The 22602-nt window shown below is 45.7% G+C and overlaps 1 protein-coding gene across 7 annotated transcripts; it reads left to right on the plus strand.

Moving 5' to 3' along the window:
• The first annotated feature begins 547 nt into the window (after nucleotides 1-547).
• NFKBIZ (NFKB inhibitor zeta) lies at nucleotides 548-18659 on the plus strand. Of its 7 annotated transcripts, none has more exons than XM_075767177.1 (12): nucleotides 10182-10463; nucleotides 10979-11118; nucleotides 12028-12064; nucleotides 12167-12270; nucleotides 12400-13163; nucleotides 13608-13713; nucleotides 14013-14159; nucleotides 14512-14575; nucleotides 15247-15416; nucleotides 16064-16174; nucleotides 16291-16458; nucleotides 17115-17445. In XM_075767177.1, the coding sequence occupies exons 2-12, from the start codon at nucleotides 10990-10992 to the stop codon at nucleotides 17166-17168; spliced, it is 1854 nt and encodes a 617-aa protein (XP_075623292.1). In that variant the 5' UTR covers nucleotides 10182-10463; nucleotides 10979-10989; the 3' UTR covers nucleotides 17169-17445. The 7 variants fall into 7 exon arrangements, with proteins under 7 accessions (XP_075623283.1, XP_075623292.1, XP_075623267.1 ...); XM_075767152.1 differs by having other exon boundaries at nucleotides 10188-10524; nucleotides 17115-18659; XM_075767142.1 differs by having other exon boundaries at nucleotides 10188-10524; nucleotides 12164-12270.
• The last annotated feature ends 3943 nt before the right edge of the window (nucleotides 18660-22602 follow it).

The following is a 22602-nucleotide window of genomic DNA, read 5'->3' on the forward strand; positions in this document are numbered from 1 at the left end:
TGACCCTGTCAGGAAAGAAACCCCGGCATGTCGCACGCTGCAGGTTTCTCTTCGCCCCTTTGTTGTACAGCCCTTTTTTCATTGTTCTTGTCATGACATTTGCATCTTCTAGACCCTTTTTTGGCAGTGTTACGCCAGCCTGGGGTTTCCTGCCAGCCTCTTTGGCAGGGGAATGTCCCTGCCAGGGCTTACCCTGCCTGGGAAATTCCACCGCGCAGAAAAAAGTCCAGGGAGCTACGCTCACACTGCCCTCCTCCTCCACCCTGCTGCTTCCTCTCACATGTCATAACATCCCCCCGGGTTAACCAGGGCTCAAAGATAAGTGGTGTGTGATCCACTGCAATAAAAAAAGCCCCATGAGTACTCAGCCTGGAGCTGTAATAAACTTGGGGGGTGTATTTACGGTGTCTTTTTTTTTTTAAATATTTTTTTTTCTGTGACCAGAAAGCCAGAGTAAGCAGGACTTTTTTTTGGGGGGGGGGGGAAGTTTCCTTGTTGCTGCTTCTCTGTTTCATACCGTTAAACCTCAGAGGAACTTTTCAATCATTCACACAGACGTGGCTGTAAGGGACGATCAGCTGCCAGTGGGGTACAAAGACCTGGCTTGTCTCCTGTAGAGCTAATTCTAACTTCACTCCTCCGACATGAAGGTACACTATTATTATTTTATTTGCTTTATTGTTTAAAACCTGTAATTGATGGGAACAATATTGGCTTCTCGTTATTTTTTTACTTCTAATAGACTTGCACGTGGCTTGTGCTATAATTATTCATGTGTGTTTTGGGGTCAGGTATGGAAGAATGGCTGGCTTTTGGGAAGGTAACAGGTAATAACCAATATCGAAGAAACCACAATAAATGGTGGGATTTTTGAGAGCCCACAGTGGAGCTATGAACAAAATACCCCTAATTAACTTAGATGTTTGGGGAAATTCTCTCAGAAACAATCTTTTTTTCAGAGAGGATGTAGTAGCTTTTCCGAGGATGGATGGATGGATGGATGGATGGGAAGTTAAGCTCTGAGGGCAATGCATGGAAGAAACATTGTTAGTGGGAGCAAGTATTTTGTATAATCTTGATTACAGTTTTTTTCCTGGCAGATCATCAGTAATTTTGGAATAGCAGAGCATCATCAGCATACAAGCCTGCCAGCATCAGTAGGACAGGATTAAACTGTCATGGCAGAGTGTGAGACAACACAGGGAAACATATATAAAAATAGGGATCTATGCTTACTTTCTTATGATTTAGCAAAAAATCTGTAGGAATGAAAAGAAGTAAGTTTAATGAACTTAAACTTCACTTTAAATTTTGTTATGCTAAGGTGTTTATTAAACCAAACCATAAACTTCTTTTCATCACCTGGTGAGGGTTTCTCTAGCTTACCACATGAGGTGGATTTCACAGCACCCCAGGCCATTACCCGTCCCGTATCTGGCAGGCAGGGAAGGCAGCTCAGCACTAAGCTTCCTGCAGAGGATGAAATGATGTCTGGATTTTAGACCCTCAAAATTTGGAGGCATGTTTGTACCGTGGTGTCATCAGAGTCTCGCATGTGGCTGGGGACGGGTAGCTTGCAAGTACTGTAGATGGAAGTCAGGTATTTTCATCTGGGATATCGTGGTTTGCCTGGAGGCACACAGGGGGCAGAGAAAGGGGGATACCCTGGGCTGTCCCTCAGCCAGCCCGGGTGACCATCGGTCAGGGACAAATGGGAAGAAGGTGACATTTCTGCTCCAAACGAAACGCCAGCGTCAGCTTTGTTCCTGAGGCGAGCGGTTTCTTTTTGGCTATTTAGACCTTTTATTGACTTTCTTTACAGCAAGCCACGTGTTTCCCGTTGCGTTTAATGGCAGTGGATAGGAGGAGGGGGTGTGTGGGGAGGAAATGCCCTCTTCCTCTGGCAGAGTCCAGGGCTGCCTGAGGCAGCAGAGCAGCCTCAGCCCTGCCCCCTGCCTCTGCCAGAGCCCCGCTGCCGCCCCGGAGGCAATGGTTGGGATACCACCACCACCACCAGCAGCAGCAACCAGTTGCTGGAAATGGGCTTCCAGCAGCTCTCCTGGGTGCTGGGAAGCTTCCCTTCCCACCCTGGGCTGCCCAGAGCAGCGGTGTGGCGGGCACAGCCCCATCCCTCCCTTCGGCTCTGCCTCCCGCCGCAGCCGGGGTGGCCTGACCTGGCTTCGCTTCCACCCCCCGGCCTTCCAGGAGCAGCAGAACTCAATCCCGACGGTGCTGCTGAGAAACCTCTGTGTGGTAGTTTTTTGTTGTTTTTTTTCACGTTCCCAGTCACAAGCTCCTGAGACAAAATGTGCAAGGTAGAAACAAGAGCTGCCTTTACTCTTCCTTTCTTGTTAAGAAATTGGCAGGAAATTAAAAGGAAACTTAAACATCCATAAGCTAGCTTCTGTGAAGAGCAGCGTCCTGTAAGACAGGATGTGTCTGGCTTCGGTCGGTGTCTTTTCCCAGCTGAGAATTGGAGGAGGGAGCCAATGCCTGGGAACAGAGCTTTGCACTGTGCCCCACCAAATCAAAGGGTTTATTTCCAACTTTCTTGGTGTTTTATGCTAACTCGAGCACGATTTACATATTACTGTAAATTTGTCATTACTGTCATGGATTTCTTTCTAAATGTGTAGCAACTGGCTATTAAGTCAGCAGAAGCAAGAAAGAACGTGGTATTAGTATCCTTTTCCACGATATTAATTTATCAGATATAGAACACCTATGGTTCAGACATATGTGGCAGCAAATTCTGACCCATAGGTGGAGCGACCTTGTTCCAGATGGAGATGACTGCACACATTTAACTAAAGATAAAACCTACCCTAGTATATGCAATTCTTCCCAAGCACCAACAAAGTTCTTATACCGCTGCTTGGAAGCAACCTAAGATTTTCCCTACCATAATAAAATTTTAGTTGGCTGCCTTGTTTTAGGTGCTTTTTTAAATGAAAAAATTTCCTGTTTATTGAATTTTTGTCTGACTAATGGAGAACAGCTCTACAGCTGAGTTTCAGGACTTTCCCAAGGTCAGATAGCCATTTGTTTTGAAAGCTGGGGTTTCTCTAGTGAATGGAAGTCTGAACAGAAGGCATTTATAAGCTGGAAAACACAGTGAAATAAGATCAGGACATAAGAGGATTGATGATCTTTGCAGTGTTAACATGCTACAAGTCTCTTTCTTTTGCTGTGGTGGTCTTGTTTCTGCCTGGGCTTTCCTCCATGCCGATGTGCACCCTTGAGCTGAGGGTATGCTCACGGGCTGTGTAGGATTGTGCAAATCAGTGCTGAGGCTTCCTGCAGGTGTTGATCCTGCCACGCAACTGCAGCACGCCTGATCTGCACGCGTGCTGCTGGTGTGCCTGGGATTTCTGGACTGATCAGCCTGGTTGGATCTGCTGTCCGGTAGATGTGACTGGTTTGCCATGTCCAAGAAGTGGGTAAATTTTCAAAATCTGCCTGGACAACGTTTTTGAGTGCAAAAACATGTGTTTGGGAACCCTGGATGTACGGCAACCTTAACCTTAGAGAGGTTACCCATTGCTACACATAAATTGAGAGATTAGAAAAGTGGGGCCCTGGATAGATTGCAGTTTGACAAATCGTATTTTTCTGGGTTAGTCTGACTGAGATAAAGCAGCTTTTCCTCCTGTTCCTGTACTAAAGAGTTGAATGGTGATGGCGATGCTGCATTGGGACAGCTCTGCAGTCCATGCTAGAAAGTGATTTTGGTTTACAGGTGGTTGAAGTGGTCCTTGTTTGTGGAAGGTAAGAAGACTGAAATGGAAGTCCACCAGAGCCTAACACACCTGCTGTGGTTACAGCACAGGCTCTTGCATCTGCGAGCAGAAAATAAAATTGATACGGGCGCAGAATGACAGGTTTTGGCCCAGGTTGGTTGCACAAGTTAAGAGGAAAAAGGTCTTCAGCGTGCGTCACGAGGAAAACTGAGGCTTACTCCTTTAGACCTACACTGAGAGTCCTTGACAGCACTGAGAAACTGTGCTAACCTCCCTTTCTAAACTGGAATATCGTAACGAGCAAAATATTTTGAGACAAGAACATGCACTACTTACCTCATCTAGGTATACACGGCATCCTTTACAGGTTGCCCTTTGCTATGGGGAAATGGCCTTCTGCTCCTTGTTTACACGCTGTGACATCAGTTGTGCGTGTCTGTTTTAGCCATGCATTCCTACTGCAAGGTGCTAATGAACTAATGAGATATGTAAGCTTACGAGAAAATGTGACTAATCAGGGCAGTGAGTACGTTGAGAGGAATGTCTACAAACACAAGGTGTACGTACAGGGAAATTGTTTACTTGTACAGAAATCAGATCCACTTAGCCAGCTTTGTAACACTTGCTGGGTTTGGGCTTTCTTTTCCTCCATACTGATTTCAGCTGCTTTATATACCTGGTGTGAAAGGATCTACTTAAGAGCAACCCAATTTTTTTATTCTTTTTCCTTTTTTTTTTTTTAAATATCAAACAACCCGGGAGAAAAAAGCAGAATTGAGGGCATTCTTCAGATCAAAGGAGCAAGCCCCAAAAGACTTATGTTAAATAAATAGTCTGAGTTTTCCTTTAATATGAAGAATTATACATGTCCCCTTTTGAAGTTCAGGCTAATCCCAGAATGTCAGTCTTGGAGACCAACGTCTAGGAAAAATGTGGCAATACAAGTATAGCAAAGAAGGAGGAAACACTGACTCCTCTGTACTGGCTTTTAGAGGAAAATCATGTCACGGACCATTTCCAACCTGCTGACATGTGATCTCCTAAACCGTTAAAGCAAACACACGTATCGATCCTGAACAGTCTCTAGGAGTGGAATAGTTACTACGCTTTTACCTCTGGTTTTCTTGATGCTATTCTGAAAGCAAACAGAGCGTTACGCTGGATGGCTTGGGGTTTGCGCGCTGTGTGGAAATGCTGCAAGCGTACAGAGGCGTGGTGGTGGTGTTCGCACGTCTCCATTCACAGTCTGCAGCAGGAGGCTAATTACACCCATTGGAAAATAAGGAGCATTTGACATCCATATAACAAATATTCACGTGCATTAAGCAACTGGATTGTGAACTACCACTTTGATTTCCAGTTTAAGAAATGCCACAAAAGTTATACTGCTCCAGAAACGTGTTGCAAAACCAAGTTCTTGTTACCAGTAGTTTGTGCTCTGCCACTTTACTGGAGGCTGACCCTTGTCCTGCGCTGCTGCTTAGGAGACGGTCCAAAGAGAGATGTTTATTCTGCTCCCATGCCGCTGAACCATGGGCTGCTCTGAAAGCTGGCACGCTCCTCTCTCGCAGTCAGGAGGGGCTGCGTGCCTGGCAGAGCGACTATGAGCTGCTCTACAGGGAAGGCAAAGCTCCACTTTCTGGGCTTGGTTTATTTCTTTAAAGCCTACATCCTTTATAGCATTCATGCCCCAGGGACCAAGCAGTGCAGGCACACCAATGCTGTAAAGGCTAGCCCTTTCCTTACGGCCCACCGGCCACATCCATACAGTGTAACAACCCTTTCGCAGCCTTGGTCTCTCCTGAGCCCCATTTGGCCTCCCTGGGACACATCTTCTGTTCATTTGGGTTTTTTTCCTTTTCAACTGTTGCACGTGGGACTTGGAGCTACGTCTTCAAGGGGACTTTTCTGAGGGGGAACAGGAGGTAAGATGCCTTTTTGGAGAGTAAGCTAACATAGAGGAAGACAACTGGCAGTCTTGCTCATGCCATCTCTAGGGAGCAGTCCTGGAGCAAACCATGCCCAGGCTTCACCCAAAAGGAGCTAGTTTCTCTCACCAGCGACCCCAGAATTGAGCTCCCATAAGAGCAATCCTGAGACCAGGACATGAGGGGAAACTGTGGGGCCACATCCTTTGACCATATAGAGGTTGGGACTAGTTACATCAGAGATTAGATCAGCGGTGATCACTTACACACAAAGCTATAAGGGATGGCATAGGGTGTTGGGAGGATGTCTCTGCAAGCACGCACAAATCTCTGCCTGAGCTTTACAGCCCAGATTTTTCCAAGCTGAGAGTCCTCAACCCGTCTGCCGGGTACCTGTTCCGCTGCCTTGTGCTGTGTGTGGGCTTTGCTGGGCTGATCACAGGCAGTTCTGCTGGAGGTTTCCTTTTGGCTGCCTTGCTACCGCTTTGCAGGATGACCCGGAGGTCCCCTGCCCTGCGGTGTCACAGCTCGGACTGCAAAGCTCACGTCTGAAAGGATAAACCAGAGATGGCTGAAAGCCGGGCAGCAAAATCTCTCCCTCAGTCTGAATTCATGCAATCTTTATTGAAACGCTGTCCTCAGTATGAGGGCCCGGACATGAGAGAAGAACTCATGGTTAGCGTTAGAAAGGATGTTGAATACATGGAAGTCTGTTTTAACAGAAAAACCCCAAAACACTAAGCAGGGTCCTTGATTTTGCTTTGACTTAGGACAGTGGCTCAGCTGTTTCCATGTAACAAGGACACAGTTGCTGGAGGCCCTAACGCACAGGAAATCCAGCACAGCAGGTCCAGTGTATCCTTCCTCTGCGCTGGCTCTGAATAGGATAGCAGAAGGGAGATATATGACCGTTATATAAGATATAATAAGATATATATAAGATATAATATAAGATATATGACCGATATATAAGCCTAGATGCTTAGTTGGTGGTGAAAGTCTAAGGTGTTGGCTTTCAACCTTTCCGACTTTTGCAATGACATCCCTACCCAGTGAGTGCAAGCTTTGACACAACAGGATTTTTTTCTGTTCTTATCAGAATTTTCAGATCCCTTCAAAGTAGCTCATGGGTACGCACAAGTCACACTCTCAAAAGCTGTTTCGGTAATTGAGTATATCGGCATAACCTAAACCAAGACTGATTAGCTTTGATTCCACAATACTTGTCCAGGCTGTGTTCTGAAGTGAGGGAAGAAGCAGAGTTTTCAGAAACAAATGCATTTTGTTTCCTATTTATACAGTGGTCTGAGCTACCAAGATAAGCACATCTCACTGTCTGCAGGTGTATATAAGACAGGTTTCAGGACAAACATGGCTAATACTGGCCGCTAGTTGGCATTATTGATGCATCCCAGTAAATGGAAGTGGTGCGATAAAACCCCAGGAGGGCACCGCTGGGGGAGCTGAGGCATCCTCCTCTCTGCTCGCCTCGCAGCCTTCTCCAGCTCTGGAGGTTGGTGGGTTGCACTGTGGCACAGCCTGGCCAAAGGAAGCTGAAACCAGCCGGCCGCCGCAGCGCTGTGGTGCCTTCCCAGCTGACCCTCCTTTTCCCCAGTTTGTTGCTGTCTGTACCGGCTGAGCCAGGTTTTCCGTCAGGAGAAGAGCTGACAAGTGCTTTTGGTCACCACCTCACCCAGGAGGAACTTTCTTAGACTGAAGACGCCTCATGGGGTTTGGGTCACCAGAGATGTTACGTAGTGTTTGGGCCAAAAAGCAGATGCTCGCAGTCCAGAGCATAAATAATTAGGATTTGTAGATGTAGCAAGAATTTACCAGTAACTTGCATGGAAGCACTTTGAAAGCACAAGGCTGCTGGGAGCCAGCTCATCTTGTGCAACCGATGGGTGTGTGTATTTTTGAAAGAGCCTTTTGTTACAGAGCTTGGTGAAATTAGACTTGTCTTAATCTGCTTTGACTGGGAGTCGATTTATGCCAGAAGACCTGATAAATAAGATGTTGCTGATGAAACAAGTATAAGTTGAGGTATCAGAGCATTGCCCGAAGTGGATTTTGCTTGGTAGGATGACAGCAAGTCAGCAATTCAGCCTTCGGTAGAGTAGAAACTTTGGAATAGAAGAGAAAAAGAAATTCCACGCCCTCTTCAAGAAAAAAACCTCATTAAATTGTTTTATAGGATAGTTCTCATTCATATGCAGAGACTAATCTTCAGTTAAATCCATTCCAAAATAATTACTGAATAGCAAGGATAAAGGTGCTGTCTGTCCTTGCCTGCGTGTGCTTTAGGACCTTCCAGGACACAGTAGGACTACCATGACAGAAATCCACTTTTGGTTTGAAAACTACTTTTAGGCTTGATATTTTGAAGGGAATTGTGTGCCAAATCTGATTTTCTGGATTCATGCTACCATTGGCATGTTAAAAGACAAGACCCACTTGCTGCTGTAGTTGGAGACCCTCCTGGTTAGATTAAAATGGCTCGCTTTCCTGGCTGCCTGGCAGGGATGTGAATGCAAAGGTTGATCGGTCGGATCTGCTTTCGGAAAGCTGGGTTGCGGATCCTCCCATCAGCCACTGAGCCTGCAAAGAGCGTTCGGGGGCTAAAGGATCTATGAGCAGCAAACATTTTTCGACAGGGAAACGCTTGAAGTGTCTACCTAAGGCTAAGGTATCCTAACTGAGATTTAAGGCTTGAAGAACAACGGAGAACCGTCTCCTTGCATGTTTAAAACATACAGCCTGATTTCACAAATCCTCACATGCATAAAGAGGTTCACTGAAATCGGTGAGAACACGTGCTTGGGAGATAGCTGCTGATTAGGGAGCGAGCAAATTTTTACCTTTATTGGATGATGCTATTTCTGGTACTACTCGGTGTCTGATTTCATTTTATGGGTTACATTTGCAAATTTTACTGTGACTGCATAAATTCAATCTATGGCATAAACCAACAGTCTTTGGAATAGAAAACTGACTAGCTAATTCCCAGTAAAACCCTTCATCCATCTGGCAGCAGAAGAAATATTTGAATAATATAAAGTAATTCCCTCCTGCCTCCTCATGGGTCGATTAATATAATTTCATGTTGCACCTGTCCCATGTTTTTTAATACAATTAAAACATGTATAATAATCTAAATTATAGAACTGCCTTTTGCATAATATACTTTAGAAATACCGTGTTGTTTTACTACGTGTTTTTTGGGGGATCTGCGGCGCTAAAAACATCCTAATCGCAGCATTGCATGGAGATAAATGCATGCTCGTTTTTTAGAAGATGGTGACCTCAGTGGAAACAAGGAAAGCAGAAATATTTGTTTGAAAAGTAGAAATCTGAGGAGTCTCCCCTGCCAATATTGGTAATAACTCGGTAGTGTTGTTAACAGTAATCACAGGCACATGGTTTTGCCCACTTTTTGTTTCGGTATTGGTTACCCGCTTCTCCCTGCCAGCCTCGACCGAGAGGCTTTGCCACCGCAGTATGTTGCAACCTAAACCCAAAATAACTTCTGTGCCTGCTCCCTGCCTCCTACATGCTCCGATAACAGAGGAAAAGAGATGACTCATCTCTGTTGTGAGTAACCACTCACGTTCCCCTTCTCTCTGGATGCTGCCCACTTGATGCACATGACCAAAAAATCCCCGTACTCCCAAGCCCGTGTCTCCGGAGCCGAAGCCTGGCAGGAGCGGGGCGGACGGTCCCGCACCATCGCACTTGGGGTGAGGGGTACGTGCGCGTGGGGATGTGAGCCTGCATCAGCAGTGGTGGGAGGTTGAAGGCGATGCTCGTGGTTTCCATCTCTGCAGCTGCATGAGAGGCTGGAAATTTGGGGTTGTGTGCCTTGCGAGCGGGGCCTGCAAAAGCTGTAGGAGGCCTCCAGGGGCAATCTTGGAGGACAGGGTGCGAGGTGACATCCATCACCATCCCCATCATTAGAATTAGGAAGAAATTCTTCACTGTGAGGGTGGTGAGGCACTGGCACAGGTTGCCCAGAGAGGTTGTGGATGCCCCCTCCCTGGAAGTGTTCAAGGCCAGGTTGGATGGGGCTTTGGGCAACCTGGTCTAGTGGAGGGTGTCCCTGCCCATGGCAGGGGGGTTGGAACTACAGGATCTTTGAGGTCCCTTCCAACCCAACCCAACCCATTCTGTGATTCTATGGTCTCCATCCCACCCCAACCCCATCCCCATCATCTCCATTCCCATCATCCCCACCCCACCACCCCCATCCCCTCCCCGGCGGGGCCGCGGTGGCGCTGCGGGGTGCCCGGCCTGGAAGAGCGGGACGCCGCCGCCGGCCCCTCCCTCCCGTGCCCGCTCCCGGGGGCGGTGGGGCCCCGGGCGGGGCGGGGCGGGCACCGAGCCCAGCCTACTTCGCCCCGCCCCGCCCCGGGCGCGGCCACCTCCCTTACGGGAAGCGCGTCCCCGCCCTGCCTCGGTCCCGCCCCCGCGGGGGGCGGAGCCCCTATAACCGGCGGCGCCAAGGCCGCCGCCCTCCACTCGCCGCCGCGCTGTCCGCCCAGCCCTGGATCTGGCAGTGCCCGTGCCCGCTCCGCCGCCCGCCGTCCTCCTCCGCCGCCGTCGCCGCCCGCCGCCCCGCGGCACCGCCATGATCGTGGAGAGCAGCCGGGACGCGGCGCCCGATGGCGGTGACGGCAGCGCCCTCAGCAGCCCCATCAACCTCGCCTACTTCTACGGGGCCTCGCCCCACTCCAGCGAGGGCAGCTGCTCGCCGGCGCACTCCGCCCCGGGCTCGCCGGGCTCCGACTCGGACCTCTCGGTGAGCAGCCGCGGCGGCGGCCGGAGGGACCCCCGGGGCGGTGCCCGCCCCGCGCTGCAAGGTACGGCGTGCCCCGGCGGCGGTCCCGGCCCCCTGGGCCCGGGGGAGCGGCGGCGGCGGCGGCGGGGGACGGCGCGAAGCCGCGGTTCCCGCTCCGTCCCCACCGGGAGTGAAGCCGGTCGCGGACCCTTTCGGGCCTAAAAGCCCCCGAAGCGGTGAAAAGCGGGAGCTCCGCGTCGGGCAGGAGCGTTTCGGCGGCGCTGCGTGCCCCCGCACGGGGTATTGCGGGAGCGGCCGGGGGGGTCCCCGGGTGAGGAGGAGGAGGCGGCGGCGGGGGGAGCCGCACGGCTGGGAGGGTGCGGGGGGCACCGCCTTGGCTCCTCTCTGCTGAACCGTGGATTTAGGTTGTTTTCCCCGAGCGTTCCCGCTTTTATGTTTGGGGGTTTTCTTTATTTTTTTTAAGCAAAAGCGGAGTCAGTGGCTTAAATCGGGGTTTTGTTTTCATGTCTCAACAGTTGAACAACACATGGCGGGGGGAAAGCAGCACAGGGGACCTTTCCAGGGGGTCCGTGTGAAGAACTCGGTGAAGGAGCTCCTGCTGCACTTCAGGAGCAGCAAACAGATGTCCTCGGGCTCCGCCGCGGAGGAAAGCAAGGTAACCAGCATTTTTCAGCACTGACTTAATTGCTGTTAATGAAGCTGGCAAAAACAGGCACGCGATAACGCTAGAAACGCGCTTGCTGCTTTATCTGATGTGGCTGGAGTCAGTGTTTTTCCTTTTCAATACGTAATGGAAGAACAGAGCTGGGAAGAAGTTAGTGGGAAGGTTTAGTGCGGGAGAAGGAGGCACTTGAAAATGTTCTTACTAAGCTTTGTTTTTGAAAAGGAGTTTGGATAAAGATACGTTTGTGTTATGAAACCACAGAAACTCCCTGTTAACTCGAATGAGGTCATTCATTGTAAGAGTTGGGGAATCTTCTCAGAAGAGGATCGTTTGTCATGCAATTGCGCTCCACTGTCTGGAGCACACAGCATAAAGGCAGACCCCTCCAGTCTGGAAACTGGAAAAAAATGTAGGAATTCTGGGAAGATTAAAGGGGATATTTTTTAATAGTCTTTCTGAGTGTGTGTTTGTGAGCTTCCTAGATAAGTGTTGTCACAGGAACAGTTTTGCATAGAAAAGTTCACGGCATTGAAGAAGTATAAAATCGGCTGGTTTATTTATGTTTAAAAAAAAAAAAAGTCCTCAGACCTCAGTAAGGAACAGTGTCTTTCCCTAGATTTTCTTGAGTTTTGTGGTATTGTAACAAATAGCTTAAAAAGCCTTAAGAAAAATGGTGGCTTTCATTTAAGTTCCATAAAAGTCTTTCCATTTTCTAACCGTAATTAAAAGCAATTAAATTAGGGTTAGACAATCATGTACTAAAATTATTCTAAGGTATATATATTCTATGTTTGCTCCTATTGAAGTTGCTGCTGCTTCCCTCTTGGTTTGGGTTTTTGTTGTGTTTTTTTTTCTGAAGTCGCATTATAATAGTGGAATAATCTGGATTTTTTTCCAAAGGCACAAGGAGGATTGGTGAACTACGAGCAGTACACAGGTAAAAAAAAAACAAACCAAACCCTTTTTTTAAAATACCCTGCAATAAGATTTTAAAAGTTGATTGTGAGAGTAACCCCCAAATTTATTTTGTCTTTAGCAGAGCTGAAAAGCATACTAGGTCACAGTGGCAAAAGAAAGGCTCCTGAGCTCCTTTCTGATGGACCTTCTTTCAAACGCCAAGCTACTATTCACCCACACCTCCTGGTAAGCTTGTAGTATGTTTTTCTGTGCCTTTATCTTTCAGTTTGCTTTATGTGATCAGAAACTACCAGACACAACTACATTTCTAACTTTCTGGGGCTTGTTTTGATTTTCCTTTATTTTTCCTGACAGACGCCACCCCAGACACCGACTTCTATGGATAACATGGAAGAGACTCATAAAAATGACCCAAAGCATGACAACAATTCTGATCTGCTTCAGAGCATTATAAACATCAAGAACGAGTCGAGCCCCGTTTCTCTGAACACAGTGCAGGTTAGCTGGTTGCACACTGTCTCCACTCACAGCTCGCCCGGCGAGCAGTACCAGGACAGCCCGGGAACACAGGCTTTTTCCCCGTCCCAGAAGTACCAAGCATTCCAAGATCACACCTCCCAGCATATGCTTGATCCGCCGCAGCATTACCAGTTCCCTCCGTCCCAGAATCAAGATTTGTCACAGAGCTATCCTTCGGACACCTCCCTGGAGTACAGGCCGTTTGCTGCCAATGACCAGTCTCCTGGCTACCAGCAGAATACCTTTGAGAGCCATGAACTGCAGTACTGCCCCTCGCAGAGCTTCTCCTCCCTTTTGAACGACTCTGAAGGCTCGGAGGGCATCGCCGCTCCCCTCCAGCCGCTCGCCAGTGCCCACCCACAGGCTGACGTCGGCCCCCCGCCTCCGAACTTCAGCTTGCTTTCCAGTAACGTCTGTGGTAATCTGGAGCGCAGTGTCTCTTTGGCTACTTTGAATGTCTCTCTACCTGACCAAAACATCGCCAGAAGCACGACGCAGCTGGGCAAGTCATTTTTTCAATGGCAAGTGGAGCAGGAGGAAAACAAACTAGCAAACATCTCTCAAGACCAGTTCCTTGCAAAAGACTCGGATGGAGACACGTGAGTGCTGTTTATCTCGGTGTTTCTGATGTGGAAGGTTGGGGAATATTTCTATTTGGGTTCTGGTGGACCATGGGGTTTAATGGAAGCTGTTCATTAGCAGTGCTTGTATCAGGGGTGCAGTAGTTCTGCTAATCAAATGACATGTGGTCTTGCTGGTGGACTGTGACGCACAGAGTTGCAGCACATTGAATAGATGAGGCGTTTGTATCCTCTAACGATAAGTACATGAAATTAGACTTTCATCAAGTAAATGGGGAGAAAAAGATTCTAATTTAGATGCTTTGAATTGTCCTTTGAAGAAGGTGCCTGTATTCCTGTCTTAGTCACCCAGAGAGGTCTGAAGCTGGCAGCATAACACCATCCCCGTACGTTTGCATCTCTGCAATGTCTCGAGCCCCGGGTTGTATGGTGGTGTAACTCTGTTTCCCCTCGTTCCTGCAGCTTCCTTCACATTGCGGTTGCCCAGGGCCGACGAGCGCTCTCCTATGTTCTTGCGAGGAAGATGGCTGCCTTGCACATGCTGGATATTAAAGAGCACAATGGCCAGGTGAGGTTCTCAAAATCTTTGCACCTGAGTGCTCTGTGTGTCTGGACCTTGAAATGCTTATTTAATATTAACCCCGAGATTTAGCCTGCATACTAATATTAACCTTGAGCTATTAATACTTCTTGGGATCACCTTGAGCTGGTAAAACTATGTGCTCTGCTTCATTGTCCTGGCTTCCTGGTATTCATAATCACTGTTTAAATAATGCCAGGTAGCTAGGCTTTTTATTTGTTTTAGTTGCTCTTTCCTGTTAGCGATCAGATGACTGATAGTTTAAATTTTCTTCTCGATGTTTGCAGAGTGCTTTCCAGGTTGCCGTGGCTGCCAATCAGCATCTCATTGTGCAGGACTTGGTTAGCTTGGGGGCTCAAGTCAACACCACCGACTGCTGGGGTAGAACGCCGTTGCATGTTTGCGCTGAGAAGGGGCATGCCCAGGTCCTTCAGGTAAGAACCAGGCAGGTGTAGCTCTGCCCTGTCCGTAAGATTTATGTTTCTTCAGAGTTGTCTTGGAAAACTCTGAAAATGCCACTCCTCCCCTTATCTTTCTCTGTAGCCTTGTGAGTATGTCTGAGGGCTCCACAGTAATGGCTTAAAGCGAGACTGAGTTTCATGTTAAGGTTGTCACCAATGTTTTAAAGTAATTTGGTTGAATCCTCCAGTATACAAAAACAATAAATAGATCTCCTCTTAATGCTGTTGTTTATTGCAACTTTGTTGCAGTAAGACTATACAAGCTTGAGGAAGCAATATGTGGTTTGAATAAGACCTAAATGCATACCTGTTCCCACTTTTGTAGGCGATCCAAAAGGGAGCCATGGGAAGCAATCAGTATGTGGACCTTGAGGCAACAAACTATGATGGTGAGTAGTTAAGAGTTTATAATTTACAGAGTTACTGGATGTTGTAATGTTTTATGGCTGCTGATGTGAACGTTATCCTGGGTTGAGAAGCAATAAAATGGAATATACCTTTGCCAGGTTGAAATTTACAATTACAATTGAAATTACATTACAATTGGCATATCTGTCAGATAAAAACATGGTTAGTCTGTGCCTGTCAGGACCTCTTCCCTCTTATGTGTGATCGCCATGTTTGACGTGGAGAGCGTAGGTGGTAACAGGCTGGTAAAAATGTGTGAGTGCCAGGGATACATTGGTGGATACAGAAGCCAGAATCTCTGACACCAGAGAGCTGTTTTAGTTGAACCACTTTCCACACAATAGCTCATTCTAAAGTGTATTTTGTAAAAAAAAAAAAACAAAAAAACAAAAAAACAAAAACCCACATCAGAAATTGATTCTTTTATTATCTTCTGGCTCAAAGGTCATAGTAGGTTGCTACTTAACTCCTCTGGCAATGGACAACCCACATCCTGAGCCATTCAAGAGCAATCACTGTCGCTTAAAAATGTGGAACCGTCCCTGGCCTTGACAGGAGGAGAAGCTCCTTTATCCATCCTTCAAACCAAGCAGCCATTCAATACTTCTATATTGCATTTGTTCATTAACGATGATTTGTTTTTAATGTTAAGGTTTGACAGCGTTGCACTGTGCTGTTCTGGCCCATAATGCTGTGCTGCATGAACTGCAAAACAGTCAACCACCTCACTCCCCTGAGGTCCAGGAGCTTCTGCTGAGGAACAAGAGCCTGGTAGAAACCATCAAGACTCTAATACAAATGGGAGCATCCGTTGAAGCGAAAGTAAGTACAGCGGCTTTGTGTGAAGTTACAGATCCAAAGAGAATGTGGAAGCAGAACATGTCCCTTTCTCCCACGCCACATCTTAGCTTTATTACAAAGGAAGTAGACTAATTAGAAAGCTTCCCTACAGCTTAATTTACCCAAGTGGAATGAGAATGTTGCATATATTCAGAATAAGGTATTATCAATGCAAATGAACCATAGGGAAAGAGGGAGGTGACAGTCTAATTTCTGGATTAAGAATGATGCTATGTTGGCTGTAGCTGGCTGTGTCTTGAAAGTAAGAATATGTTTGGAGCACTCTGAGGTATCCCTAGTAATAGGGCATTGATGATACCTTGTTCTTGAACTGTAAATTTTAATTAAAAACTGCTTCCCTGTCCAGTTTAGGTCGGTGCTGGGCCGGATCATTACTTGGTATAACATTTGATATTTTGGCTATGTAGGCTTACTGCCAAAAGAGATCTGGTCCATCATTCATTCATATTCATATTAAAATAGATACTCAGATTGACTTTCAGTGAGTTGTAGTGCAAATGTTTGTTCAACACTCTGCAGTTACTCTGCTTTCTGTTTTATTTGTCTGCATGTTTACCCTGGATAGGTGAAGCACCTGCAGGGAAAGCTAACAGTTTCTTTTTTGATAGGATCGCAAAAGTGGTCGCTCTGCTTTACATTTGGCAGCAGAAGAAGCGAACCTGGAGCTCATTCGTCTCTTTTTGGAGCTGCCCAACTGCCTCTCTTTTGTTAATGCAAAGGTACGTTGGTTGTTCCAGAGTGCAGGTATAATCCAGGATGTTCATGTGTGGCACCGCGAGTGTCCTGAGGCTCGTGCCCTTGCCTTTGCTTCACGGCGTTACTTCGTCTTCTGCAGGCTTACAATGGCAACACAGCTCTCCACGTGGCTGCCAGCCTGCAGTATCGGGTGAGTCAGTTGGATGCTGTGCGCCTGCTAATGCGGAAGGGAGCTGATCCAAGTGCCAGAAACTTGGAGAATGAGCAGCCAGTTCATCTGGTTCCTGATGGCCTTATAGGAGACCAGGTAAAAACCAAAACAAAACAAGCAACCCTCTCCTCTCCTCCCATCTGTCCTCACACAAAAGCCTTATTCCTCTACAAAAGATTCTTTTGGGTTTTGAATTGCAGCTTTTAAGCAAAAAAACCTTAGCAAATGCCATTTTATTCAGGGATCTTTAGTTTTAATGTCTGGATCAGACAGACTATACAAATACCTGAAATTACAGGTTTTACTTGTAGTTTTTACTTTGTCCATCTCAAAAGCTTTTTCCTGTCAAACTAAGGGTTTTTTTTCTTTGTAACCTTGTAATATCCCTTCTCTTGCTCATCTTGGTACTGCCTGAGATCATGCTTTTGTTGCTCTTGTCATAATTAGTAATGGCAGTTCTTAGGCCTGAATAACAATTGAAGAAAATCCCTTTTTCCTAGGAGCTATACAAATACATGATGAAAAAGGTGTATCTTGACCTAAGAAGCTAATAACTTAAGCAACTGAGTAATTCTGTTGCCTTTCTTTTGTCCAAATGCTGTAAAATTGGATCAATTCTGGTGTAACTGAACTCAGAACCTAGGCTCGGATAAATAAGGAATGCAGAGCTGGGTCTAGGTGTTCTTTTTTTCAGATGATGACTCACTTTGGGATGATAAATACTAATGCTTTGTCTTTTTTCTCTTCTGCAGATAAGACGTATCCTAAAAGGGAAGGCGATTCAGCAGAGAGTGTCGCCATTTTAAGCTCCATGTTTCTTGGAGTTCAGCAACTCACACTCACTGTCAGTCAGGCAGTCCTAATGTATCTGTAAATAGACCATTTGCCCAGTGTGGGCAAATGTTAGTTGTTTCTATGAAACAAAAGTATTTTGTTCACTATCATATAGTGGGTTATATAAGAGTAAAAAAAAAAAAAAAACAACAACCCGAACGCCGACAATCAAATTCCTCCGAGCAAACGGGAATATTTCATTCCTAAGTATGTAGAACATTCACCTGGATACCTGGATTTCATAGCTACGGCAAGACTGATGTTATTTAAACAGCCATGCAGATAAATTCTGGACAAGAACAATTCTACAGGAAATCTTCTTAGAGAGGGCTGATACATGTCAACATTGCAGAGTTGGTTTTTTTTGTTGTGTTATTAAAAACACTTAAGTATTAAGTGCTAGAGAAAGCAAGTATTTTTGAAGTTGAACATTTATGTAACTTTGTAGCTTTCTTCCAGTATCTCATGCAGGATTGTATATAGTCACTGGCATTATTGTACAGCTGTATAGTTCTAAGAATCTATTGATCGCTTGGGGAATGAACTGAACAAACAAGTTCCTTGATCTTGAACTTGCAAATTGCATATAGAGTTCTAATACTATACTGGTGCAAATTGGGTAAATTCTGTTGTTTTGGAAGACTGAAAGTACAGCTAAGATAGATTGTCCCTATGTCCCTAGCACTGATTTGTGCATGCTTTTGGAGTTGTTAATAAAACATGAAAAGCCATGCTTCTTCAGGGGACTGTATCGGTCTTTCTTGTACCCAGTAGAGGTTTTTCTTTTGATGGGACAATAGATTAAGGGAGAAAGATCATGACTTCTATAGCATATATAACTTTGTACTTTAAGGAATATGATCCTGATTCAGTGAAAATATTTAGCATGTGCTTAACTGGATGCATACTGAAATTGTTCCATGTTAATTATAATACTTCAATATGTGTAAGCCCCACTAGTCTCAGTAGGACTTAAGCACGTGCATAAGAAGTTTGCTGAATTGGGCTCTAGTTAATACTAGAGTCTTAATGTTTTTCACCTCCTAAGCAGAGTTAGTCCATTTATGGTTTTACCTTATAGGTATAGTGGCTAGCCAAGTAATATTTGAAGTTAACATTTTTCTATTTTTTAATAATTATGAGTATTAATGCAAAATGTATACTAATGATGCTATATACTTGTGTTCTGTTGGAGAAAACTTCTTCCTCCTATCACTTTCTGAGCGATCCGTGCTGGGCTGTAATCCAGTAATATGTTCTCTGTTTGGTCTTTGCTCTTAAACTGTTTTTGCATCACATGCAGTTCTCTGCCATAACCATTTAATTAGTCTGATCGTGCTATTTTGACAAAGTATGTCTTGTAGACAAGCTAAGTGAAAAAATCTGATATGTTGAGGCCTGGTTGCAATGTATTTCTTGAGGGGTCTCATGTAACTTGTGTTTGAATAAACATGCTAATTAAATTTTGGTGGTTAATGTCTGTGATACAAATAATTGTGATGAAATCAAGCTTGAGACAAAACTGACTTAGCACAGTAATACTGTGAGACTGGTGAAGGTCCATTTGTTAAGGATGAAATGAAGTATCTCCATCCCGCTGTTTATGCTTTCTCTTGTTTGATGCTGGTTTTGAAACTGGTGCTTGAGTGTTTTGGATCATGCACCATGCAGTTGTATTGCTTGTGTATTTAGTAGATACTCCCCAAATAGAGTTAATAGTCACCAGGTTGTCCAAGTTGCAGGTTGTTACCTGAACACTTGTTCCTGTATAGTTGGAGGAATGATAGCAGTTACGACAACGTCATGTCTTTCCCGTGGCTTCCTTGCCTTGGTCCTCAATTCGTACAGCTTAGGTACAAGCAGTCACCTTGGCACAGGTGGAAGTCTGTGTGAGCAAATGAGGCTATACCCATGGGGAAAGGCTCTCCTTGCTTCACAAATAAAAAAAGATGGGCTCTGAGCTGGCCATGACCTTTGAGGAGGAAGAACTGTCATCAGACTGTCCTTGCTGAGCACTGAGCTGGGGAGATGCCAACAGCCAAGAAAAGCAGATGAAGCATTAGGATCTGTAGGAAAGGAACTGAAGAAAAACAAGTGTGCTTCTTTGCTATTGTATAAACCTGTTGTCTGCCCCTGCCTCACTGCTGTGTGTGGCTGGGGTGTCCTCTCAGATTGAAGTGTTTTAGGGTTGGCAGAGGCCCAGATGTGTGGAGGAGCCTCTCTGCAGGGAGCAACAGAGCAGATGAGGGCTCTTCAGCTGGAAAAGCAATGGCTGACAAGCAGGTATGACAGGCCTGCGGAGTCATGACAGGCCTGCAGAGTCATGTCAGGCCAGAGAAACTGGATTGGGATGAACTGCTCTCTGTCCCTTCCAGCACAAGCTGGAGGCTACTAATGAAGATACCAGGTACATGACAGACAACAAGATACAATTCCTTGAGATAGTTGACGAATATAGTAGAAACAAGACATTTGTTGATGTGGGGAGGGCTAGAAGAAGGACCTTTTAGTGGAGGGTTACTGAAGACATTAATCACATGAGGCAGTCCTCTCTGTGTTGGAGGGTGAAGTTCTGTACCACAGGCTTGCCCTGCTCCCAGCTGTCCCCTGGGGACACTGTCATAGACCTGATACCAGACTAGATTATATCCTTCACCCAAATCATTGTGGTTAGACTTAGTGGCTCATGGCTTCAGTCTGGCTCCACTGATATTGGTTGCACCTTTAAGGAGCAGAAAATGTAGGAAAATCATCTTACAGCCAGTCAAGTGCTTCAGGGGGGTGCTCGTAGATCCTCTGTTCTGTGTAAAAACTTGTCCCTGGAAATCTCAAAAATGGCTTCTGGTGCTGAGGTAAGGTGACAGAGGAGGTTGTATGTTGTTTAGCAGATAAGAGTGGGAAATGATGGAGACTGGAAATGGAATTGAATTTCTAGTTAGGGTATCCAAAGATTAAGTGGCACCTCTTTGTGTCAACAGCTAATTGGGCCTAGATTGTGTTGAAGATGCAGTCATCTGCACCTCTCACTGCACATGAGCCTGCCTTAGGTCTTTTATTTTTTTTGGTATAAGGAGCCTGATAGTACTGTTTTCACTTCATTTCCATTTTCTTTATATGAGGTGATTACACAGAAAAAAGAATTACTGATGAGAAATTCTGGCCCTTCAGATCAGCCCAATCTGGCTGCCTGGCACTCCTTTCTGGGTGGTGTCGACTGAGTCATCTCACACAGGAATAAACTACCCTGGGCTTGTAAGGGTGGCGGAGCACAAGCATGTGCTCAGTCAGTGCTTGAGCACGAAGTAGGTGCTGCTGGTGAGAGGCATGTAGGAAGCGGCGCGGTGCTTTCAGCAGCATTTGTGCCCTTCTGGAAGGGGTGCTCCTGGCACTCCAAGTTAGAAAATTCCTGAGGGGAGACTGAAGTGTTTGAAAATGATCTGCCTAGAGCCTAATTTCATTGTCTCAAGAGCTCATTAGGCAATTTCACAAGAAAGCATCCCTACTGGAGGCGTTTAAGAGACGTGGCACTTAGGGACATGGTTTAATGGTGGACTTGGCAGTGTTAGGTTTAGAGTTGGACTCAATGATCTTGAAAGTCTTTTCTAGCCTAAATGATTCTATGATTCTACTCTGAGTATAACTGACTCATTTTTCTCCTCTATAATATTGGGAAGTTCTGGTGTATCTGACATGATATAACTAGTTATTATAAACAATCCCTTTTTACTGAAGGGTAAAAGTGGCACTAAATATTTAGCAGGCTAATAGTGGTTACCTGAAAACTTATGGTGCTGGGAAAGTGCTGAATAGCTTTTATTGACTGGGATGCAGGTGCACCATTTATTTCTCTGGCTGGAGTAGAGGCAGAAGAGACTCTGGCTTGGGTCCGAGTAGGGATATTAAGACACATGGAGTTTTGTTCCCAGGATGTTTCTGATTTGTTTGTCTAAGTAAGCCAAACCTCAGGAAAGGGTTGCTTTTTGATTTTTGTGGGCAATTCATTTGGCTGGATTTGTGGAAGGTGGCAATCCACGATTTACAAGAAATGTGTTCTGCTTCTGGGGATGGAAAAAGTACATTTCCCACATTTATTGCTCATTTTATATTTTTATCAGGAAAAAAAAACATATACAGGAAGTGCATTCTTAAAGAGGTTGGGTGTGGTAGAAGCGACTTCAAAGATATGACACGAACTGCTTGTTCTTCTCGCCTGACAGTTTGCTTATCTGGTTGCCTTTCTTTTAAAAATATATAGGCTCTTGTGTGTAAGGGAAGAGCTGAGGATGATTAAAGTGCAGTGAACAGGGGAAGCTAAAGAACAGGTTCCTGCAATTAAAGTATCTGACAAAAAATGACCTGGTCTTTCAGTGCATTCAGAACAAATTCTTTTATTGTTATCTATTACCTTTCCTGAGTGTTTGGTGGTGGTCTTGGTCTGAGATACTAATGGCTTGGGAGAGTCATACAACTGACTCCTCATTAAGCTGGCTAAGTGCCATCCAGCCTCCAATACTGCTACCTTCCATTTCTCATGATTAGGACATGGACCAGCATTGCTGGTGCAGGCACTGACCTGTGCCTGGGTTTAGAAAGGCAAGCGGCACCCCCAGATGTCAGGGCATCTTTCAAGCAGCATCCCGCCCTCCTCGGGGCTGCAGTGAGGGCTCCCTTGGCAGCATTTTGCTGTTTTGAGCGGAAGCCTCTCATAGCAGATTTGAATTTCTTCTAGAAGATGAAATACTAATTTGAGAAAGGTTTAGTTTGCTCAAGGGATGGACTGCTGATATTTCTGCCTCTAAATGAAATTGTTCATGACAGGTGGCCTTGCTATCTGGGAATGCTCATCTGTACACAAAGCCCATATGGGCAGCTCTGTTACCTGGCAAAATTTAGCAAGTGTTGCTGGCTAATGGACCAGTGTCTAATCTGACAGTATTTCTTTAGATTCGATCACCATTAGCAAAAAACTCAACGCAGCACTAATGAAACTGGGAACCGCACTAGTATGGAGATGCTACACAAGAGGTTGTCTTTTTTCAAATAGTGGGATTTGGGGATTGGTTTCTCTTTCAGGTGCCTATTTTGGCCTTGCTGGAGAAAGGTAATATATCTTGGGCTGTGTTTGTTTAGTGTGTATTTGTTTTCAGTGCTCGTGATTAAGAGGCTGACTCAATAAGTCTTTGTTTCACCTGGTAAACCTTACTCTTAGCTCTGAAAACGTGATCTAGGCTGTTTTGAGAAAGTGGTTGCTGCACTAACCAACCTATACTTCACATGTGGTTTTCATCTTAGTTTCTAGTGAAATTTCTCCTGTCCCCTCTGCTAGTCAGAAAGCCTGAGGGAAAGATGACTAAGGTGGTGCTTCAGATTTAGGAGGGGGAGCAGACAATTGAAAGAAGTTGCCCA

Source organism: Balearica regulorum, chromosome 1, assembly GCF_011004875.1.
Source record: "Balearica regulorum gibbericeps isolate bBalReg1 chromosome 1, bBalReg1.pri, whole genome shotgun sequence".
NCBI classification, from domain to species: Eukaryota; Metazoa; Chordata; class Aves; order Gruiformes; family Gruidae; genus Balearica; species Balearica regulorum.

Excerpts from the sequence above, each read along its gene's own strand:
- NFKBIZ (XM_075767123.1), top strand. The coding sequence starts at position 10,293 with ATGATCGTGGAGAGCAGCCGGGACGCGGCGCCCGATGGCGGTGACGGC. Across the intron at positions 12,065-12,163 it reads GAACTACGAGCAGTACACAG|CAGAGCTGAAAAGCATACTA; the intron begins GTAAAAAAAAAA and ends TTTTGTCTTTAG. Across the intron at positions 16,175-16,290 it reads TCTCTTTTGTTAATGCAAAG|GCTTACAATGGCAACACAGC; the intron begins GTACGTTGGTTG and ends CGTCTTCTGCAG.